At 46.3% G+C, this 20375-nt stretch overlaps 1 protein-coding gene across 8 annotated transcripts; it reads right to left on the bottom strand.

The window, feature by feature from the left end:
* Positions 1-74: 74 nt before the first annotated feature.
* On the bottom strand, positions 75-20359 carry pik3r6 (phosphoinositide-3-kinase regulatory subunit 6). 8 transcript variants are annotated; one of them, XM_040186709.2, is made up of 22 exons: positions 20236-20331; positions 19941-19981; positions 11207-11291; positions 10997-11101; positions 10508-10599; positions 10260-10328; positions 9934-10066; positions 8799-8868; positions 8515-8713; positions 7606-7753; positions 6809-6895; positions 5573-5816; positions 4606-4905; positions 4235-4334; positions 3851-3973; positions 3414-3521; positions 3187-3289; positions 3011-3075; positions 2086-2176; positions 1938-1999; positions 1711-1817; positions 75-1249 (listed from the first exon to the last, which is right to left on the bottom strand). In XM_040186709.2, the coding sequence occupies exons 3-22, from the start codon at positions 11262-11264 to the stop codon at positions 1093-1095; spliced, it is 2421 nt and encodes an 806-aa protein (XP_040042643.2). In that variant the 5' UTR covers positions 11265-11291; positions 19941-19981; positions 20236-20331; the 3' UTR covers positions 75-1092. The 8 variants fall into 8 exon arrangements, with proteins under 8 accessions (XP_040042643.2, XP_077936396.1, XP_040042642.2 ...); XM_078080270.1 differs by having other exon boundaries at positions 10997-11077; XM_040186708.2 differs by lacking the exon at positions 19941-19981 and having other exon boundaries at positions 20236-20359.
* Between the last annotated feature and the right edge of the window lie 16 nt (positions 20360-20375).

Genomic DNA, 20375 nt, shown 5'->3' with positions numbered 1-20375 from the left:
GGTAGTTGTATAGCGCCATCTGGTGTCCGCCGGGCGCACTTACAGCAAAACTATTCAAAGCCACTTCTCTCCAATCCGTTGAAAAAACGTGGTTTATTATAAAGACACAAACTCTGCTTTACAGGACAACCACATATTCACACAACGGCAATTTGATTTTAATGGCGTCATTAGATAGCAAGATTAAAAATAAGGTGCAAAATGTATCATTAATGTCAAACTCCTGATTTTTAACCAGCCAGGCCAGCAGAGAGCGATACGCACACGCGCATACAGACACACACCTGTGTTTATGTCGTGCACTCAATAATACATCACATCTAGTTGATGAGGTGGTTGACCTTTACTGGGGGCATCAAAAATAGTCTCCAGAGACATTCCTGGGTCTGTATTCTAATACATCTGTGATAAAACCATCCAGTTTTTTAAATTTGCGTTGTTTTAGTAACAACGTAATAATGCACGTAGCCATATTACATGCCTAACACAAAGGTCCTTTACAAATAATAATACAAAACTTTCAGTATTAGTGCAAATACATTCAGTTCAAGACATTTATGCATAATTGCACAAACGGGCAGTGAGTGCATGGAGGTCGGAGGTGATTGTCAGACCTCTGACCTCCATCAGAGATCTCAGGCTGATCCTTGTGGCCAGTAGACAGCAGCAAGTCCCACAAGCTACTTTATGCTCATCAATCCGTGCATATGTCTGCCTAATACAGTAAAATACAAAAGCTACCTCCGTTCTGCAGGGTTTTTAGCCTGCTGGTAGTTCTAAAATCTTTTAGATCTTCTATTCTCGATGCTTATATTCCGCGGCTGGGCAGTATTGTTCTTTGGCCATCCAATCTGCTTGGATTTACTAAAACTATGTACAGTAGTAAAATCACTGGATATCAACAATGACCCAGCGGTGTAACACAACGTACTCCAATCCTAACAGTACTGTGTTTTCATGGCACTGCTTTTTTCATGGCATCAAACAGACTGAAACACCTTGTGTGTGAGCCTTTTGTCTTTTCATGTGTCCGACTGGATTTACGCCCATGGCGTTAATTCTCAAGTTTCTCTGCGGGTTTCCTCCACCGCGTCAAGTGATGATGCCGGCAAATGTGTTGATGGGTAGAGGGAGTCCTTTGTTCATGTATTTGCTCAGTCCCGCCTCTTTGCACTCTCCCAACTCGTACTTGGACCGAATGGTTTTCTGGACGCAGTAGCCGGGATCAAGACACGGGGAGATCTCGAGGCTGCAGCCAGAAGCAGTTGGAAATAGGGACATCGGTTAGCGTTGCATCGAAACTCCAACCAAGAAATGCGTGCCGATCAAGTTGTGAAACAAGCGAGCCCCCGACAGAGCAATATCATGTCAACTGTAGGGTAGGTAGAGCCATCCAGTCAGTTTCAACAAACCCAGTGTGATTCAATGCAAAACTATTTAATGTATCAAAAGTGTATCACTAGATTGTTGTTTTAAAAAGAAAAAGAAAGCGTGGGAAGCAAATAATAGCGTTATCATGAGACCTCCTCAGGTTGATCCTCAGCTCTTCTACCTGGAGTTTCTCCACCAACGTTTTCCTCTCTAATGAGAGATTCTACTGAGTGAGGATTGCTTCTTGGACGAGTGGCACTGGTGCTCGCGCTCGCCACTGTCATGTTGTTAAAATGACCTTTGCTCGGCAGCGTAAAGCTGAAGGCTGAACTCTCTTACCTCTGCACATCTGTGTAGGTCCTTCGGCGGTCTCTGTCCAGAGTAACAGTTAAAGGCCGGTTCTCCAAAGTGCGAATCTTAATGTTGCTGGCCCGAAACGTTGACTCCTGGGGAATTCAAAAATAAAAGGATTTACTGTTGAATAGATCATTTACATTCTGTGAGTAAGTATGTGAGGAATGCCCACAGGAGATGTTTGAGCCATGCGTTGTATTGCCTTAACTCACCAGAACGTTGTTTTTGCTTTTCGTAGGAGATTCATTCAGTGTCATTGTCAAACAGTTCAGATCTGTGAGACAAATGGCAGAGAAAAATAGTCCTGAAATATATGTATATGTGCATGTACACAGATACACTGAGTATTGAATGCTGAACCTTCGGCCTCGTTGCAGGTAATCGCAGTGATCTGAGCGCCCGACGTCCTGACGGACATTCCTTTGTCAACGTCTCGCCCACTCAGCGTCACCTGGACCCACACACACACACACACACACACACACACACACACACACAAACAAAGCATGCAAATGTCAAGCCTTTCTTATTCACACATACACGCGCTAACAATGTAGTACCCAGCGATAAACGATTGCTCCCATGGCAGCAATCCAATATGCAAACCGCCAGGTGTGTCCGCCTTGACCTCTGCGAACAAAACGCACAGCCATCTTAAGACGGGTTTGTCGGTCGCACGTCTCACATTAGAATTCACGCAGATGTCATTTCGCGGGTGCAGCCGCGACTCTACGGGTTCATTTTGTTGTTTAGGTCTATTTTGAGGGTCGGTGACAAAAAAAAAAGGCCCAAAGTCACTGTGAAGGGCCACGGAGCAGCAGCTGAGGAATCGGCTGGGAGTGTAGTTCAGTTAGCTGTCAGTCAAACACACTGCCCCAAAGAGTTTTCCGCATACGCAAACAGTGTGTGGTTTTCCTCCCACTGTCATTCCTAGTGAGGAGTCAACAGGTAGTTACTGGCGGTATGAAACAGGAAATAAAAGTTGTTTTCAGAGAGCGTGAGTCACCGTAGGCGCGAGTTGTCTTTCAGGACAGTGGTCCCTAACCACCGGTCCGCATCACGGAAAGCTTAGGCTTTATACATATTTTTTCAGAAAAATCATTTATTTTGAAAATTGACCGAATTTTCTAGTAATTATGTGCGTTCGTCCCTCTGACATATTCCCCACGCGTCACCCGGCGTTTTTCTTCAAGTTTACTACCAATGCTGTTTTTTTTGCAGGAGATTAGCCACCGGTGTTGATGACACAAGGACATGACAATGGATGAAAATAAAACAAACGTACCTTTCTGTAATTCAAGGAGATAACAGCCCCGCAGATCTCCCCCGAGCCCCTCTTGTGTTTATCCGCTGCAGAGACAGGCAGGCTGTTAAACTTGGTTGTGTACGGATATAGACGCAGGTTTGTACACAGACCAGACACAACGTTAGGAAAGTAATGCTCATGTATAATCAATTCACCTTTAATGGACTGTGATATCTGTCTAAACTCAGGGAACTCCATTCCTAGGTGGGTGAGAAACACGTCTTCCACGGGGTTCTTCGACATGGCGTTGAACGTGATCTAACAGAAGACAAACCACTCTTTAAGAAATGGGACGACTGTGGGAAGGTTATGAAGCTGTTTGGCTCTGCTGATGCTTCACATTGGAAAGCACACTATGCACATAAAGCGTGTCATATACTACCTTAACAAAGTAGATGGTGAAATAGACCGGCTGCTGGCCGGTTCGAACGTAGTAGGAGATGACATCAGACACAAAGGGCTCTTTTGGCTTCCCTGGATTCATCTGTTGCTGGGGAAGGAAATAGTTCAGAATGACGTTTCAACCAAAAACTCATTTTAGTCACATCAAGTGACTGTAATGTGTCACGAAAAGGTCAAAAGAAATCTGTGCAGTCAATAAAGTAAGAGAAAGCGCCATAAGGCTTTTCCGTTTAAATTGGAACTAGTTCATCCTTCACGTACCACATGACTTAAAACACCGTGCAAACCTCAATCATTCACAAATGCAAAATTTCAAAGATTTTGCAAGGCTCCAAACTAAACACAAGTCTTCTCTCTCACAAGACCCTCAAACACAGGATCCACCTAACAGGCCTTCTGTGAAAAAGTGTAATGTACCATTTTCGCCAGCTCAGGGATCATGCAGCCTAAACTCTTGATGTTAGAGTTGTACCACGGGTCCACCGTGCTCAAGTAGGAACCAAGAGTGCAGAGGTTTTCTTTGGATTGATGGAGGTCTTCCTAAAGGAAGCAAAATAAATCAAATCAACAGCGGTGAGGGAACACAAAGACTACTGCATGTCTTTACTTCTTCAAGTTCTTCTTTGCCAAATTTGTGAGGGTTCATTTTGCATGTTTTAAATATTCTGCCAATCCATATCTTCTTATTTGAAATGAAAACACAGTGACAACAGTGCAAGTGGCCATTTTGAAAGCCCGATCCTTTGTTTTGATCACACAACGAGAGAGCGACTGTGAGCAGGCAGGAGGAAGTGGCCTTACCTTCGTGGAGGAGACGGGAGTTGTTGCGCAGCAAACAGGGATGTAGTAAAACTGGAGGTTGACTTTCATGGTAAGAAAAAGCCTACGCGCTTCCCTTTTCCTGCAAAGACAACATTATCACTATATCAATAGAAGAAGTACTGTTCGGCTTCCTGAAGCGGTCATGGAGAGTAAGTAAATGCAAGGCAGTGATTTGTTCTTCCTACAGTTCAGATCTCAGATTATTTTCTTAATAATATATTCCATGACAGCGTAGAGTTATTTCAACAATACATCTACAGTAAAGCAGTAAAGTGCATCGGTGCAGTCACAGGAAGATCCAGCTGCTTCGGAAGAAGCATTTTCATCCTGTGATCCGAAGCGTCTCTCACCTGAAGAGGTAGTAGACCTTGGCCAGGCGACCCAGCACCCTGTCGTCTCCCATGGCGACTATCCTGGCAGTAAAGAGCCTCTGCTGCTTGAGGAAGGGGTTCTGCGTCGCGCTGCTCCCTGCGCGCCTCTGAAGAGTCGCCCCTCGTCTTCCTGTCCTCCCTCCACCGCCTCCGCCGCCTTCCACGCCGCCGAGGCCGGCGTTCTCCTGCAGGGTGTCCTGCATCAGCACCATGCTCTCCTTCACCGATGGCTTCATCTTGATGCCTCTACGCCGGGACAGCCTCCCCGGCTCTGGCTCACTGGGAACAGGGAGAGGGCTTTTTAGCTCCTAATTATTGCAAAATGGCAAGATGATTCGACAACCACTTGCAACCAATTGCAACTTAATATAAAGTGTCTTCAAGATGATTTAGCTTGAAAACCAGCCTGATCTCCAAAACCTGTTCGTAAAAATGCAAACGAAAATCTTGAACATACAAATTCGTAGTAATACATACAAAATAAATACGGACTGCAACTAATTATGTCACCCTATTCAAAGTGAATGGGGACCTGCACCCCGTAAACACACTTCTAACGATGTAAAATAAATGTGTTATGATTGCATTTTTAACGAGGAATCAATGTTAACTTGTAAGAATACAATACTAACCCTAACCCCCTCAAAAAATCCAACATGGCGGAGAGACGTTCACTCAGGAATCCGACATGGTCTGGTTGGGCATGTTGTTCACTCAAGGGGTGTGGTTAACCCCCGCAGTTCGTATGTATTGTTACGAATTTGTATGTTCAAGATTTTCGTATACATTTTTACGAACAGGTTTTGGAGATCACATTGTGAAAACATGAAACAAAACATTGAAACAAAAAATCAATGTTTTGTACTACAGTGTAGTACAAAACCAGATACTGGTTGCGGGCATCATGTACAGCATCTTTATGTAAACTAACAAAGTATTCATTTACATCTTGCATTGTTCCCATAATGCGCTCAAGCCGGCACAGTCCAGAGATGAGGATAGGGAGGGATCGGCGCCGGGGGGCAGGTCTCCTTCGATGCCGCTGTCGATGGACATGACGGAGAAGCGAGTCATGTCGGACGGCATCAGGTCGCTGGGCGAGTCACCCAGCACCAAGTCATCCTGCTCCTGGCTGAGGGGGAACTGCTCCGACACGGAGCTGGATCGAAACCACTTGGCCAGCACGCGCCCTGTCGACATATCAAAGGCCGCCAGACACGCGTTAGTCAGAGGCCTGGTCACGCGCCACGGCACATGAGGAAATAATAAAATGTCTGACTCAGCTGTTTTAGCGCATTTGGCTGTTATGAAGCTGCAGGGGACACATGCCGGCTCTCCCTCAGGGAAAGCACTTCAATTCATGTACACGGACAAGTCTGTTCACAATTGAACACACATTTAGCCAGGGCCGACCTTGTGACCCCTCACAACGTAATGCTTCTTATCCAGCAGCACATCTAATGCAGAGGCAATAATCGCTGTCCTTTATTTACAGTTAACAGCGTGACGATAATCTCATGTAAGACATAAAGCACAGAGCGCATACGTCACACATCCCGGTCACGGTCAGTTTCACGGCGCCATTGATTAAAATTAAAATCTGTTCCGGTTGAATCAGTTTAATACATTAAGTGAATCCAGCTGTGATAAACCCTTGAGCCGGGGTTGACAAAGACAGCGAGCCTCCCTCCGGTCACTTTCTACGCTTTGCTGAACTCCTGGACGACTGCAGGGTCATAATTGTGTTATTTGATTCTGTAAGGCCTTAACAGTTGAGCAAAGATAGCTATTACTGGTGTTTGAGTTACATTAATTCAGACTACACAAAAATCCATAGAAACTGCCCCTGAGGAGGCTCAAAACCATCAACAACAATATCAGCACATTTTGTGTTTGGGCTTTTAACTTTTATTGATGTTTGCACTTTTCATCCGCATCAAACTTACTTTTACTTTAGTCGTTTGTGACGTATTTCGGAATTACTTTCAAAAGCTCTGAATTTAATTTGGGCAGACGTCTATCAAAGCTGCCATTGGGGAATAAACTTTTGCTGTTATGTGATTTCTCCCTCTATGGTTTGCCAGTTTTTACACTATACTTGTTATTCCTTTTATCCAGTTCTGTATTCAGAAGTTTCAGCTGACGGGGGTAGATATAACTTCCTCTAGACAGATCCACTCACAGATATCCAGATGCTCCGTCCACATGTGGAAGCTCATCTCTGGGTTTGGAAGAGGGCTGTTGCACAGTCGTCCACTGGACAATGGCTCTGCAATACACACACACACACACACACACACACACACACACACACACACACACACACACGTGAGTGGAGAAGGAGGCCAAAACTGTCCCAATGACACTGAAAACAAAAACAAGCTCCATAACGTTCTGTCTGTGAACACTGGTGTGCCCCCCCGCCCTCCCCTTCCCTCCCCTCTCTCCCAGCTGGGATGCGGGTTCATGCTGACATGATAAGTGGACGCCACGGAAATAGATATCCGGGATACTAAAAATAGAATACAGAGGACTGACTCGACCGATTTGACCCGTGAAGGAAGCCGTCCAATAGAGAGGCGAGGTGTTTGATCACAGCAACGGCCCTCCAGCCCTCGTGGACAAGCAACACGTGTCCATCACTTGCAACATCTGCTTGAATTGAAGTAGAGCCATCACTAATGCTCAGTAACTCTCACTGGGATGCCAGATAAATCATTTAAAAGTCTCATACCTCACAGTGTGATATACAGAGATTGTATATACAGAGAGTCTAAAGCTAGAAATGATCCACAAAAAGGAAAACAGACGTCTGACGCCGCTCAATGGCAGAGACTTGTTGTTCGTTGCATTTGAGGCCTCCACTCGAAACCGACGTTTATTGGTTTTTCTCGGACTGAGCAGCCGGGCCTCCGATAGGCTCCGCCCCCGCACGCTTTTTGCTGCTTTTCCTTTTTTTCCCCCCCAGAGAGCTCCTACCTGAGTCTGCGTCGGGGACGATCCTTCTGTACAGCCGCTGGAGACGGCTCCTCAGCGCTGCGCCGTCCCCCCGGCCGCCCTCCTCCGCGCTCTGCTGCAGAGCCGCCAACACTTCCTGGAAGTGTGACTCCACATCTTGACCCACGTCCTGTGCCGGAACACACAGACACGCGCGCAGGGTGAACTCGCATGCTCACAGGAAGAGAAACACACACACACAGACAGAGAGTCTGTATTAATAGCAAAGAGGTGAGGGGTTGGTGTGTGGCGTGTTTGTTTCCATTTCTGCCGAGGTGTCACTTTAGGATCGGTGCCAGCAACAGACAGGATGTTTTACCCAACATGTACATATGAGGCAGGGACTCACAAAGCTATTTTTAAAAAGTTACTGCAGTCACCATGAATGTAGCCCCACCACATTCTGCTGACTCGAGTCGCTGTGGAAGGGTCTTCTTCTAAAAATGAACAACAGTCAGCACGCGGGATTGTGCATTCAAGCGGAAAATCACTACATATGAGGAGATGTTGTGAAAACAAGCAGACTCGATGGGATGAACTGGAGACTGAACAGAAGAGATCAACGTGTCATGTCACATCCTGTGGGTATTTACGTTGTTTTATTAAAACTTCTACAAAGACACCTTCCGCCTCGGTCTCTTGACTACTGTGCTGCCATTTGTTCGGAATCCTCGGTGCACTTACACTTACATACCTTGCAAAAATGTATTTTTTTCCAGCAACAACTATAAAGACTTTGTTATTAGAGAGCAAACGGCGCGATGCAAAAGGTGCTGCAAACTGAACGTAGATGCTCAGAAAAGGAGAAATCACAGTTGCAGCGTCAACCTGATCCGAAAGGGGAAGGCGACGAGTGAGCTCAACTCAACAGCTTTGTGCAGTTCCACTGACCTTCAGGGCTCGAGCCAGTTTGGGCCCGTTGCACTGCTCGGCTCCTAGAGCAGCCTGTATGGTGTGTTGGACCACGCTGCACATGTGATGCAAAGGACTCAGAGATCCGCCGGCAAACAAAGAGGACGCCTCAATGTCGCCGGACACAACTTGTTCCAAAGAGCTTGAGAAGACTTCAGGATCGGCCAGGATGAAGACCCTGCAGGGATTTCACAGCAGTTTGAGGGAATGGGATACGAATTACCTGAACACCCCGAGGCTTCTTTTGTTTATTCGTGACCCACCTCTCCTGAAGCGGGTAGTGTTCATTTTTTAGTCTCTGCTCGGCTGTGACCATCTGCTGGTACATCAGACCTGTGGATCAAAATCGGAATTGTGGTTGCAAATCCTCACATGAATGAACTGTTCATTCTGAACTGCTTGAAGAATAAACAGCTCAATAAACACAATCTGGCATTTATTTCCTTAATGTCAAGGGAGAAATCGGCTGCTCTGCCCTCACTGGTAAAGTCTTCAGTGTAAGATAATATTAGTCATCCATCCATCCATCCATCGTCAAACCACTTATCCTGCACACAGGGTCGCGGGGGGGCTGGAGTCCATCCCAGCCAACTTCGGGCGATAGACAGGGTACACCCTGGATTGGTCACCAGCCAATCGCAGGGCCACACAGAGACAGACAACCATTCACACTCACATTCACACATCTACGGGCAATTTAAAGTCCCCAATTGACCTGATCCCCAGTGCATGTCTTTGGACTGTGGGAGGAAGCCGGAGAACCCGGAGAGAACCCACGCAGACACGGGGAGAACATGCAGACTCCACACACACTGATCCCCAGTGCATGTCTTTGGACTGTGGGAGGAAGCCGGAGAACCCGGAGAGAACCCACGCAGACACGGGGAGAACATGCAGACTCCACTCACACTGATCCCCAGTGCATGTCTTTGGACTGTGGGAGGAAGCCGGAGAACCCGGAGAGAACCCACGCAGACACGGGGAGAACATGCAGACTCCACACAGAAAGGCCACTGGGCGGAATCGAACCCAGGACCTTCTTGCTGTGAGGCGACAGTGCTAACCACCACGCCACCGTGCCGCCTAATATTAGTCAATCAATTCATTATAGTTTTTTTTTTTACCGACAGGATGGGTAATAGAAAATATGGCTTTTAAATTGACCCGCCTGAGTGATGGTTCTGTGTGGGAAGTGACAGTGTGCAAATCATTGCTGTGATCACCGACACAGGATTTCATTACATTTTATTGGTTATTTCATTGCATTACATAATCAGCATTGTGATTCTGGATTGACTAGAAGAGGACGTAAAATATTCTAAACACTTCTGAACACGTTCGATGACAGTTCTAAAAAATGAACCGCCCCCCCCCGTGGAGCTGAGTGTTGCATAATACCTGGAGTGGAGCGTTCGGTTTTGATCTGTCTCGTGTAGCTGAGCCCCACGGTGCAGTACGGTTGGGGGTAAGTCAGGAGTCTCTTGCAAAAGCTGTAAACCCGCTTGTACAGCTCATCTGGAATGTAGGCTGTCTGGAATTTCATATACAAATAAAAATTAAAAAAACATTGAACATTATTCAAATACAAGGAAACACCAAGCGCAGGTCTGCAGGTAGTCGTCTCAGATATCTATTTGCCTGTTGAGATTTTTTCCAAAATTAGTACTTTTTGTAGTAACAGTGCAGAAACTCCTACTTTTTCCTGCAATGTATGCATGCTGTACCTGAATGATGGCATACATCAGTGTGTGGAGCAGAGGGATGATGCTTTTGCGAGAGTCCCATCGCTCAGCCTGCAGGGAAAACATGTGGTCAGTTCATTCAAATCCAATCAGTAAATATTAAGTCCGCTAGAGAACAACAGCCAGACACACATTTCTGTGTTTGTTAGAAGAAAAAGTATAAATATATACAGTATATATATTTTTTTGAGTGTCAAAGTGTCAACAAATTCACTGCTGGACTCAAGTACCTTTTCCAGCTCTTTAATCAGCACCCACACTAGAGATGAGCTGTTCACAGGATTGCTTTGCACCTTCTTATGAAGCGTCCACCTCAGCATGCCTACACACACACACACACACACACACACACACACACACACACACACACACACACACCGTTAACAGATGCTATGTTTCCACAGGGCCAACACAGACTTGCTAAATGCGTGGCAGCCACTCTCTAAAACAGCGCTAATCTTTGATATTGCATGACTGGAGTTCGATGACTAATGACTGGAGGGTGGTCACACTGCTGATACGGCTAAAAGTTGCCTTGGAAACCGAGAGAGTTTTGTGACGTCTATGCAAAAGAGTCCAGATGTATTGAACTTGAAGTTAAGGGGAGGAAGTTAAGGCCATGTGACCTGATCAGATTGTGTTGTTTGTGAGATCTCACATATTGAACGTGAGCAGAGCAGACGGATAAAACTCACAATGTTGCAGGGGGTATTTCGTACCTTTGTTGAGACAGTCTTGGGGATGCTGGTGGTCCGTTCCCCGGGGCATCACAGCCATGACGCTGCGGTAGAGATCTGACTCTGAAAATGTAGGGGAGCAGCCGGCTGACAACACAGACGTTTAAGAGGGTTTAAGTCTGCAACTCATTTGTCCGCACAAATCTGCACTGCTGCGTACAGTGTGTGTGTGTGTGTGTGTGTTCTACATACCTGTAGGCTCCATGCTGCAGGTACTGCTTGCGTTATTCCACGGGATCTTGTTGGTCATGTCTCACATGCATTGTGGGTCGATTATCTGTAAGCAGAAAGACGGACCGGTTCTTCCTTTCACTGAGGTCAAACCCCAGACAGTCACTTGGTGGCTGTTTTCTGTGTGCTTGCTCTCACGTTGAATGAAGCTATTTAAAACTCCCTCGTTACACAGGCAGGGGGTCAATAATATATCATCTCTGTGCGGGTCTTTACGTGTAAGAACCATATTAACTCCAGTCAACATTGATGCCCGGGTCGTAACTGAGTCAAAGTTTAGTCGCTTAACAGCGCAAACGTCTGCAGATGCAGAGCGGCCATGAGAGCTGGGAGGGGGGGGGGGGGGGGGGGGAGCAAGCTGCAATGCTCAAACAAGCACTAAACGAAGTTCACAGAGGGACGGCGGTGTCAGGATATGAGAAGCAAGACTTGACTTCCCCCCTGTATCTTTGAAATTGTTAAAAGAACATTTTCTCACTACAAATACACACCTACCAGCACACACTGGTGGGTTACAGGTGACGGGAGGTGCAGTTGTCCCACGCTCGCCCTCCCCAACACTCTACAAAAAATGTTCCTATGAATAACTTATAACCCACGTAGTTTTCTGATCACCTCTCAATTCTGCGCAACACTAAATTCACATGGAAATTTGCATTTATTTGATCAATAGGAAAACAACATCCCAAAAGATTTGCTTCAGATCCTTCACGTTGTTAAAATACAACACAAATCACAACAAACAAATAGCCAAAGTCAGTGCATTTCCTGCATCATGTCAATGCAGAGTGGTCATGGCGACGTTCAGGCTTTGGGCAAATTCATAAAACTACTAAGAATTACAATAGCGTGTGGCCAAGGATAATATTCCTTGTGTTATAAACACCAGAACTGTATCGTGAGAAGCCTCAGATACAGAAACTAAATATTACACACCACTTGCTCTCTCTCAACGGTACTTATTAGTTAGCATCTCAGCCCCCAATTTGAATAAATTAAAAGGTCACAATATTTACGGCGCACGCACAGCAGAAATACTCCACTACCGTTATAAGACAAACGGTAACAGCTGCAGAGTAGAGATAATATATGAACTCACTGTGTCCCGCAGGTCTGTCGTCCACACTCTCTGTACTGAAACTAACACGCGTGACAACACACAGTTACATGGGGGGGGCGGGAGATAGAGAGTGATTGGTCAGTGGGGAGAAGAGGGGGTGAAGGGATGGGAGGGGAGGTGGAGTCGTACACGCGGGTGTCAAAGAGTTATAACCGGTTTGAGTCTTGTTTGGTTGGCTGGATGCATTTGGATTTTAACTTCTGACTCACAACTTTTTTCTTTCTCTCTTTTTCCAGTTGACAGACACACACACACACACACACACACACACACACACACACACAGACACACACAGAGCGCGGGGGTCATTCCACAGGCTGCATCTGTACAATGAAAGGATTTGGTGTGACGGATCAGCCCCGATCCCTCTCAAAGAAAAGCTGTGCTTTGAAAAAACGATCGGCTAGCAGCGCTGTCTCAGCAGCCGAACGCTGCTTGTTTGACCACAAGTTTCCGGTTGCCTCCAGTGTATTCACTCTCTTGTCCCCCCCCTTCCATACAGATACGCCCCCCACACCTCTGTTTTTGTCTTGTGTCCCCTGTTCGGAGTATCAGAAGTTCTCTTCTCTACCCTCTTTGTTCACAAACACAACGGAGACAGGAACACAAACATCCCGCAGTGTCTTGATATAATTCACATGCACAAAGAAAAGCCTTTTTTGGCCCTCACACACGCGCGCATACAAAAGGCATCGGGTGCACGCAGCTTTCTGATGGGAACTATGAATGCAGTGCAGAAGTTTACACACACACACGCGCAGCATTTCCTCTTTGTCGGAATGAGTGGGCCGAAGACGCTCTATATTTAGATCAGCAGATACAGAGACAGAGAGAGATGTAGAGTTTATCGCGGCTTAAGTATAGATGCACCACAACATCCACACCCTTTACAAACAACCAGCTCAGAACAAAAACACAATCAGCAAGACTACACTGTTCTAAGAAACATCAGCAAAAAAATGAGAGGAAATTCTGGTTTTAAGTAACACAAACTAATTCACTAAACAGTGTGTGTGTGTGTGTGTGTGAGGCTATTGACGGTACACTAACACAAAGCAGGGATAATATATCAAACGATTATAGGTTACAAATGCTGTTGCAGTCGACCCTTTGACCTTTCTTGTCGTCTCGGACCTCAACTCTGGACTTTACGGCAGCAAAATCCTCTGCCATCATTTGAACAAAGTGGGTCAGGTAGGGAAATACCACTGACTTAAAAGGCACACAGCGTTTCTTTTGCCATCACATCCTGTCATGGACAGTAAAGGTGCTAATAAATAGACCACAAGGTGAAATTGTTTACCGATATCAAAGCCACATGCCAGTTAAGGAAACTTCCCTTACGGCTGTTGACTGTTCAGCGTTGATGTGATATGATTCAGTTTCTCCTGTGAGACATATCTGTGCACAGACACTTTCCCTGTGCGCGGCGGCCGTCACATTGCATTGTGGGCCCCCGAAAACCGAAAACAGGAGCACTCGTTTCCGCTCAGACTCGCTAAAGAAATCTCAGAAAAAAAACAAACAGGAAGGAGATGAGAGTAACGCGTGGAACTGCGTCGGTGCAAAGAGCAAGAGAGAAGTGCTGCAACTACTGGAGTTCCTCAGGGTTCCGTGCTGGGTCCCCTCCTGTTTTCGCTTTACACCAACTCTCTTGGCGCTGTCATTCGCTCGCATGGCTTCTCTTACCACAGCTATGCCGATAACACCCAACTAATTCTCTCCTTCCCTCACTCGGACACCCAGGTGGCGGCTCGGATCTCTGCCTGTCTAACTGACATTTCTCAGTGGATGTCCGCCCACCATCTGAAAATCAACCCCGACAAGACTGAACTACTTCTCTTTCCCGGAAAAGATTCGCTTACCCAGGACCTGACAGTCAACTTTGGAAACTCTGTGCTAACGCCCACTTCGACTGCTAAGAACCTCGGCGTCACACTCGACAGCCAACTCTCCCTGACTCCCAACATCACTGCGACAACGCGATCCTGTAGATACACGCTCTACAACATCAGGAGAATACGTCCCCTTCTCACTCAGAAGGCAGCGCAGGTACTGATTCAGGCTCTTGTCATCTCCCGCCTGGACTACTGCAACTCCCTCCTGGCAGGTCTCCCTGCCACCGCCATTCGACCTCTGCAGCTCATTCAGAATGCAGCAGCTCGACTGGTCTTCAACCTTCCGAAATTCTCCCACACTACTCCACTCCTCCGCTCTCTTCACTGGCTACCGGTGGCCGCCCGCATCCAGTTCAAAACACTGGTGCTCACGTACCATGCTGTGAATGGATCGGGTCCAGCTTACATCCAGGACATGGTCAAACCCTACATCCCAACCCGCACTCTCCGCTCTGCATCCGCAAAACTACTCGTCCCTCCCTCACTGAGAGCAAAACACTCGACTAGGTCTCGACTCTTCGCTGTCCTTGCGCCGAAATGGTGGAACGCGCTCTCTGAAGACATCAGGACCGCAGAGAGCCTTCACATCTTCCGCCGCAAACTAAAGACACACCTCTTCAGACTCTACCTCGACTAAAGACTAACAAATTGTAGCACTTAAATTGTACTTGTAACGTCACTCATCTATAGCAAATTGTAAATTGGCTTATTTGAGGAAATTGCACTTTCTTGTTTCTTGTTCTCCTGAGTTTGTACCCTATGGTTGAATGCACTTATTGTACGTCGCTTTGGATAAAAGCGTCAGCTAAATGACATGTAATGTAATGTAATGTAATGTAACTGGGACGGAGGGGTTGTCTCGGTTTGTGTTTAATTAGAAATCCCCAACAACTCTTACATATAGATCTGGAGAAAGTGGAAGAGCACCTGCAGAGTGCGTCCCCCATGTCAGCAAGCAAGCAATGCTTGTAAAAAAGTACACAACAACAGCACTGGCATCTTCTCTTAAGGAAATGCATGTTGCAAACTGTGTGTGCCAACGTAAAATAGGAGACGATAAATACGACACAGCGCAAATGTGGAAAGAAAGAAGATGGGTGGCTGCTGAACCAACATCTGAAACAGCCCCCAGTTTGTCATCTTTGATCATACCCATGCGAAGACACACAAAGGCAGCATTTTACATCATGTGTTGAAAAGAGATTTGAATGGAGGTTGCTTGTCTGAGGGAGCAAAGAAATCTTAGGACTGAGAGCCAACAACTGGCAGAAACACACACTCCCATTCAAAAGTTGCAAAGACGCCCCTTCAACGTCTAATTCAGTGTGAGCTGCGGGTTGCCGGTGAGGAGAGGGGCGGTATCAATCAAAGTGATTTCCTACATCAACATGCCAGACAATATGAGGAAGTCCTCTTCCACCGGTAAATGTGTGTCGGGTGTGTGTGTGTGTGTGTGTGTGTGTGTGTGTGTGTGTGTGTGTGTGTTGCCCAACTCGCCAGAGGTTTTGTTTCTGCATACGTTGCATAAAACAAAGCCATAATATCTGGAACAAACAGGTGAATATGTTAGTAAAAGAAAACAAACTTGAGGAAATGTGCTGATTGGATGAGTTTGTGTGAATATGACCCTCACTCACAGTGCTGAGCACGGACAGCTTGATGGTGTTTTCGGCGGGCGCATTGTGCTAAATCCATCAGGCGAGAGGAAGGCAGACAGGCGTAGAGGTGGAATGGGGTTTCCCGAGAAAGCGCGTGTGCAACAGATGCTGTGGAGAAACATGCTGGGCTCTAATTCAAAAGGTATCCCGCCGAATCATTGTTGTTGTGTGTTATGCACGTAATCATGAAAGTATAGAGCGGATGGGGGGGGGGGGCAGCAACAACATACATGTCGTGAAACATGTATGTTGTCTTAACTGTGTAGTGGTAAAACATGTTGTAAACATTTGTCCGGTAGACAACAATCCTCTCTTAAATTCCCCTTGGAGGTTTTGCATCAACCTCACCAAGTGTTTCACACTGCAGGCACATGCTATACATCCTACCGTGAGGTCACAAATGAGCACAAATCCGTTCTTATCGAGGGACAAAGACGGCATTGTTCCCTTAAAACTCCATGTTCCCTTAAAGGTCCACAGACAAGCCTGTGGACCTTTTGGAGGAACATGGAGTGCAAATTTAAGCAGATGTGTCTCCATTTAAACGCTCACTGAGTAACTAAAGGATATTTCCGTTGTACAGAAGTGTGCGCAGAAGCTATCCAGTCACGAGTTCAGACTTTGGATGCGTGCAGTGCAGGGAAATACGGAGTGACAGCGAGATCCTCTTTGTGGCAGTGGCAAGTGGGTGGCATCAAACTTGAGAGCCCCACCCCCTACACGGAACCCGCCGGTCCAAACCTAAAATTAGCCTCTGTAATAAGAAGACGGGGGCTCACGTGTCTCAAATAAAATAAAATAAAATATTTACAGCAGCTGACCTGTCGTACAAATAACAGTTGTTTCTGGGAAAAATTGGCTCCTCCCACCCAGCGTGCCGTTGTGACGCCGACTGATTTACTGGCGATTGCCGCTGCCTGCCACAAAGTTGCCACCCACTTGCCACTGCCACAAGGAGGATCTCGGCCTTACTGGAAATACGTCTGCAGGGATTCCTGCGGATCGCCGGTCTCACCACGCCGCGGACGTAACTCGGCCACGTTGGGCTTAATAAGGCAGCTTCATAACAAAAGGAGGTCACTGGGTAGAAAGAGATCCAACTGCTACAAGCACAGGATGTACCAAGTGCGTCAGATAGACATGATGAGCGGCAGAAATAGATCCACACACACACACACACACACACACACACACACACACACAGAAACTGGCCTCCGCCCCAATGGAAACTGCTTTCCAGGAACTGCCGAAAAGTGTTGTTGTTTTCACATTCCCATACGTGGCGAGCAGGTGGGTGGCGTCTCACGTTGAAAGGAGCCTGCGGCTGTTGTGCAGTTTGCGAACGAGCGCTCTGGTTTTGGAATAGCGGTGTCATTCCTACATGCGTGACGTGTTTTTCCAGGAACAAACGGAACGTGCGTGTCGGCAAGAGGGCCGGGAACTCCAAGGCAACTTCTAGCTAAAAGTAGCAGGTGTAGTGGAGAGGCTACGTATCCAAAGCCCCGAGGCCTTTACCCAGGATCGTTTTGATTGAAATGATGAAACATTTGTCGATTTTAATGCACCGTTTCATTCATTCTATAAAACATTCAAACAACCAAGAGGGGACTTGTATGTTTGTCCTTTCAACCTCAAGTTATTAATGTCTGGTCGTCTGCCTCAGATGAGCCGCACACATTTTGTGTCACCAGTTTTCAGACGTGCTGCAGTGCGTATGATCTATCCTGCTTGAACTGAACTATGTCGCCCCGAAGCCCCCGGGGGGAGAAGACCACAGACGGGGAGGCTACAACAGGGCTCATTGAGTTGGTTTCCTCCCCGCAGCAGGAGGAACTTCTCCATGAGCCCGTTTGAGTCTGCGGCATAATCAGCATGTGCCACAGGTCGGCTCTGTCCTCTGAAGATCACAATTATAAAAACAAGTTGAGTGAAAGGTGTTCGATTGGGGCCAGGCGTGTGGGGGAAACCGGTTTTTCAAAAAGCAGCTTGCACCTGCGCATTTTTGTAACCAAACTGTTTAACATTCCAACCAAGTCCAAACCCTTGCTTGCTTCGTGTGGGAGGATTTTACAAAGCTGGACTTTTTTCTTCTTCTTTTTTTTTTTTTTAAATACAAGGTTGAACAACCACTTTGAAACGTAACGTCTTTCACTTTTTGAGGAGTCAAATCCAAAATGTAGAAAAGGTGCACTCAGTAGAGTTCAGGTCACCACCATTTGTGTCCGCAAATGGCAGCCGGGGGCCGAATAGAGAGGAGTCAGCAGGTCCTCAATGGAATCGCCAACAAGAGGACATGTGGCAGAATGAGACGAGCGATCACATGACCTCTCCCAGGCTGACGCCAGCTGGATAGAATGATATTTGATGTTGACATAGCTTATGAAAATCCATTTTATCTTCTCTCATGACATTAATATCGTATAGGCGAAGGCTTGATATAAACTAGGCTGCTTCCTGCACTGTGATATTATTCATCGTTGTTGTGTTTGTTGTATATATATATTTGTTTCATTGTGCAAATGAATAAAAATCAAATACTGTCCAGTAGTTAATACGTTTGCTGACTGTTTCCCCATCTCGCGTCTTATTACAAAGACACATTTAGGAAATGAATGTTCTATTCATAAAGCTTCATGGCTCAAAGACGGTTGTACATTGAAGGACATTTCCTTTCCAGCAGCTTCGTCGTGTTGACAACTGCAGACGTCAGTGACGGCTGCATGAGAACGTCCTCGCGTGCCGCCAACGTTTACAGTAAAAATCACTTGTAGCCCTTTGACTTCCTCACTACATAGTCAAAGTATTTTTTTCTTCTTTGGAGGAATAACGTAGCTCAACCAAGAATAAGTAGTGATGTAGTGACGGCTGAATCTGGTTAGGTTAAAGCGATTAGCATTTTAATAAGTATCCTATTCGTCAAACTATATGGCTATAATTAGTACAAGAGGGTGACATAAGTGGTGTTTCATGATGATCTGTTTAATACGTATAATTACGAGTACCGGGAATAACTTAAAGGGCGTTGGGTGAGGCCTATAATTAATGACAGACAATGTTTTTGCGGCGTGGTTGACATTTCGATAATGGTTCTCCTGTCATCACTTCAATCCGAACCACTACTCACAGGCTGCTTTTGCTGCATTGTGTCCCTGTTGACGTCAGGGTCGTAACATGTTTTGTCACCGTGATCGTCTCATAACATGGTTGTTATCATCACAACAAACGCTGTATCTAAATGCAGATTTCAACCATTTGTTTTACTCGCCATCCGTGGTGCAACGTCAGGGTTACGCAACGTCACCGTGTATGATCGAGTTATTTCTTCTAGAAACCGGTTCAAGACTGAATTATGAACATTCCTTTGACGCCAAACCACTATGTAACTGTTACTGGAATGCCTCTCCCAGTCGCTGACATTACCAGTCAGATTTGTAGAGAGTCTTTAGCTGGGCGTTGTGTGGTGATCTTGTGTCAATATATGTCTCATTGTTAAGGAAAAGCAAGTAATGAGCCAATGATTGCTCCTATGAAGGCCATTAAAAGGCACCTTTCAGGAACAAAATTACTGCTTTCAGAGGGACTAAAAGGGACACACACACACACAGACTGAAACCAGCCTGCATACCCTTGAGCCCAAAGTGGCACCAGGAAGCTCAGGTCGAAGACAAGGAAGCTGGAAGAAATACAACCATGCTGTTAGACTCCCAACAGACACAACAGAGAGCCGGAGCTTCAATCAGATCAAAAGGAACCTCTTATAATCTCAGGAGGTGGGAGAAACAAACCACAGCTCCAAGCGAGGTGGAGGGGCTTTTTTTTTGGTTTTGTTAGCACAGCCCGACTTACAAGTGAGAGAGCCCATTCATAAAAAATCAACCAAAAGAAAAGAGACGATGGTAAAAACAAAAAACAAACTTCAAATGTATCTGCTGACATGCAGAGTAGAACACAGCAGACCGGGGGTCTGCGGTGGGTCGGACGGGCGCATGCTGCGTACAGTAAGGAAGGCGCACACTTGCGCAACTCCTTAGAGAATCGGAGCAGAAACTGCAGCGCATCACTGCGGAACAACAAACGTCATTAAACATGCAAACATTAAACAGGTCAACTCACAAGACATGAGACGACTTTAGATGAAATATCCACTGACATCTTGTGTTTATCTGCATAACGTTACACACACACGTGACACACAGATACGGCATCAGCCCAATTTCCGTTACATGTTTCGAGCTGCCAAAACTTAAGACTAGAAATGTACAAATGTCTGCGCTCACTATAATGTCTTGAATTTAAACTTTTAGGACAACTTACCTGTTGCTAAGTTGTGCGAATAGCTCCAGTAATGAATCGCCGCATCGGTCCGTTAGTGGAACCTTTATTCACCTCCAGCTTCAACCTGACAGTGCGGCTTGTCCTCAGGCCACGCCCACCGATCAATGTCGCGTCACTGC

This window comes from Gasterosteus aculeatus, chromosome 9, assembly GCF_964276395.1.
Source record: "Gasterosteus aculeatus chromosome 9, fGasAcu3.hap1.1, whole genome shotgun sequence".
NCBI lineage: Eukaryota > Metazoa > Chordata > Actinopteri > Perciformes > Gasterosteidae > Gasterosteus > Gasterosteus aculeatus.
The sequence above is the reverse complement of the archived record's forward strand: the minus strand, read 5'-3'. Positions and strand labels throughout refer to the sequence as shown.

Bases quoted from the DNA above. Each gene is read 5' to 3' on its own strand.
- pik3r6 (XM_040186708.2), bottom strand. From the start codon at position 11,264: ATGACCAACAAGATCCCGTGGAATAACGCAAGCAGTACCTGCAGCATG. The intron at 8,714-8,798 runs GTGGGTCACGAA...AAATCCCTGCAG, and splicing joins CACTACCCGCTTCAGGAGAG to GGTCTTCATCCTGGCCGATC. The intron at 3,522-3,850 runs GTACATTACACT...TTCCTTCCCCAG, and splicing joins TCCCTGAGCTGGCGAAAATG to CAACAGATGAATCCAGGGAA.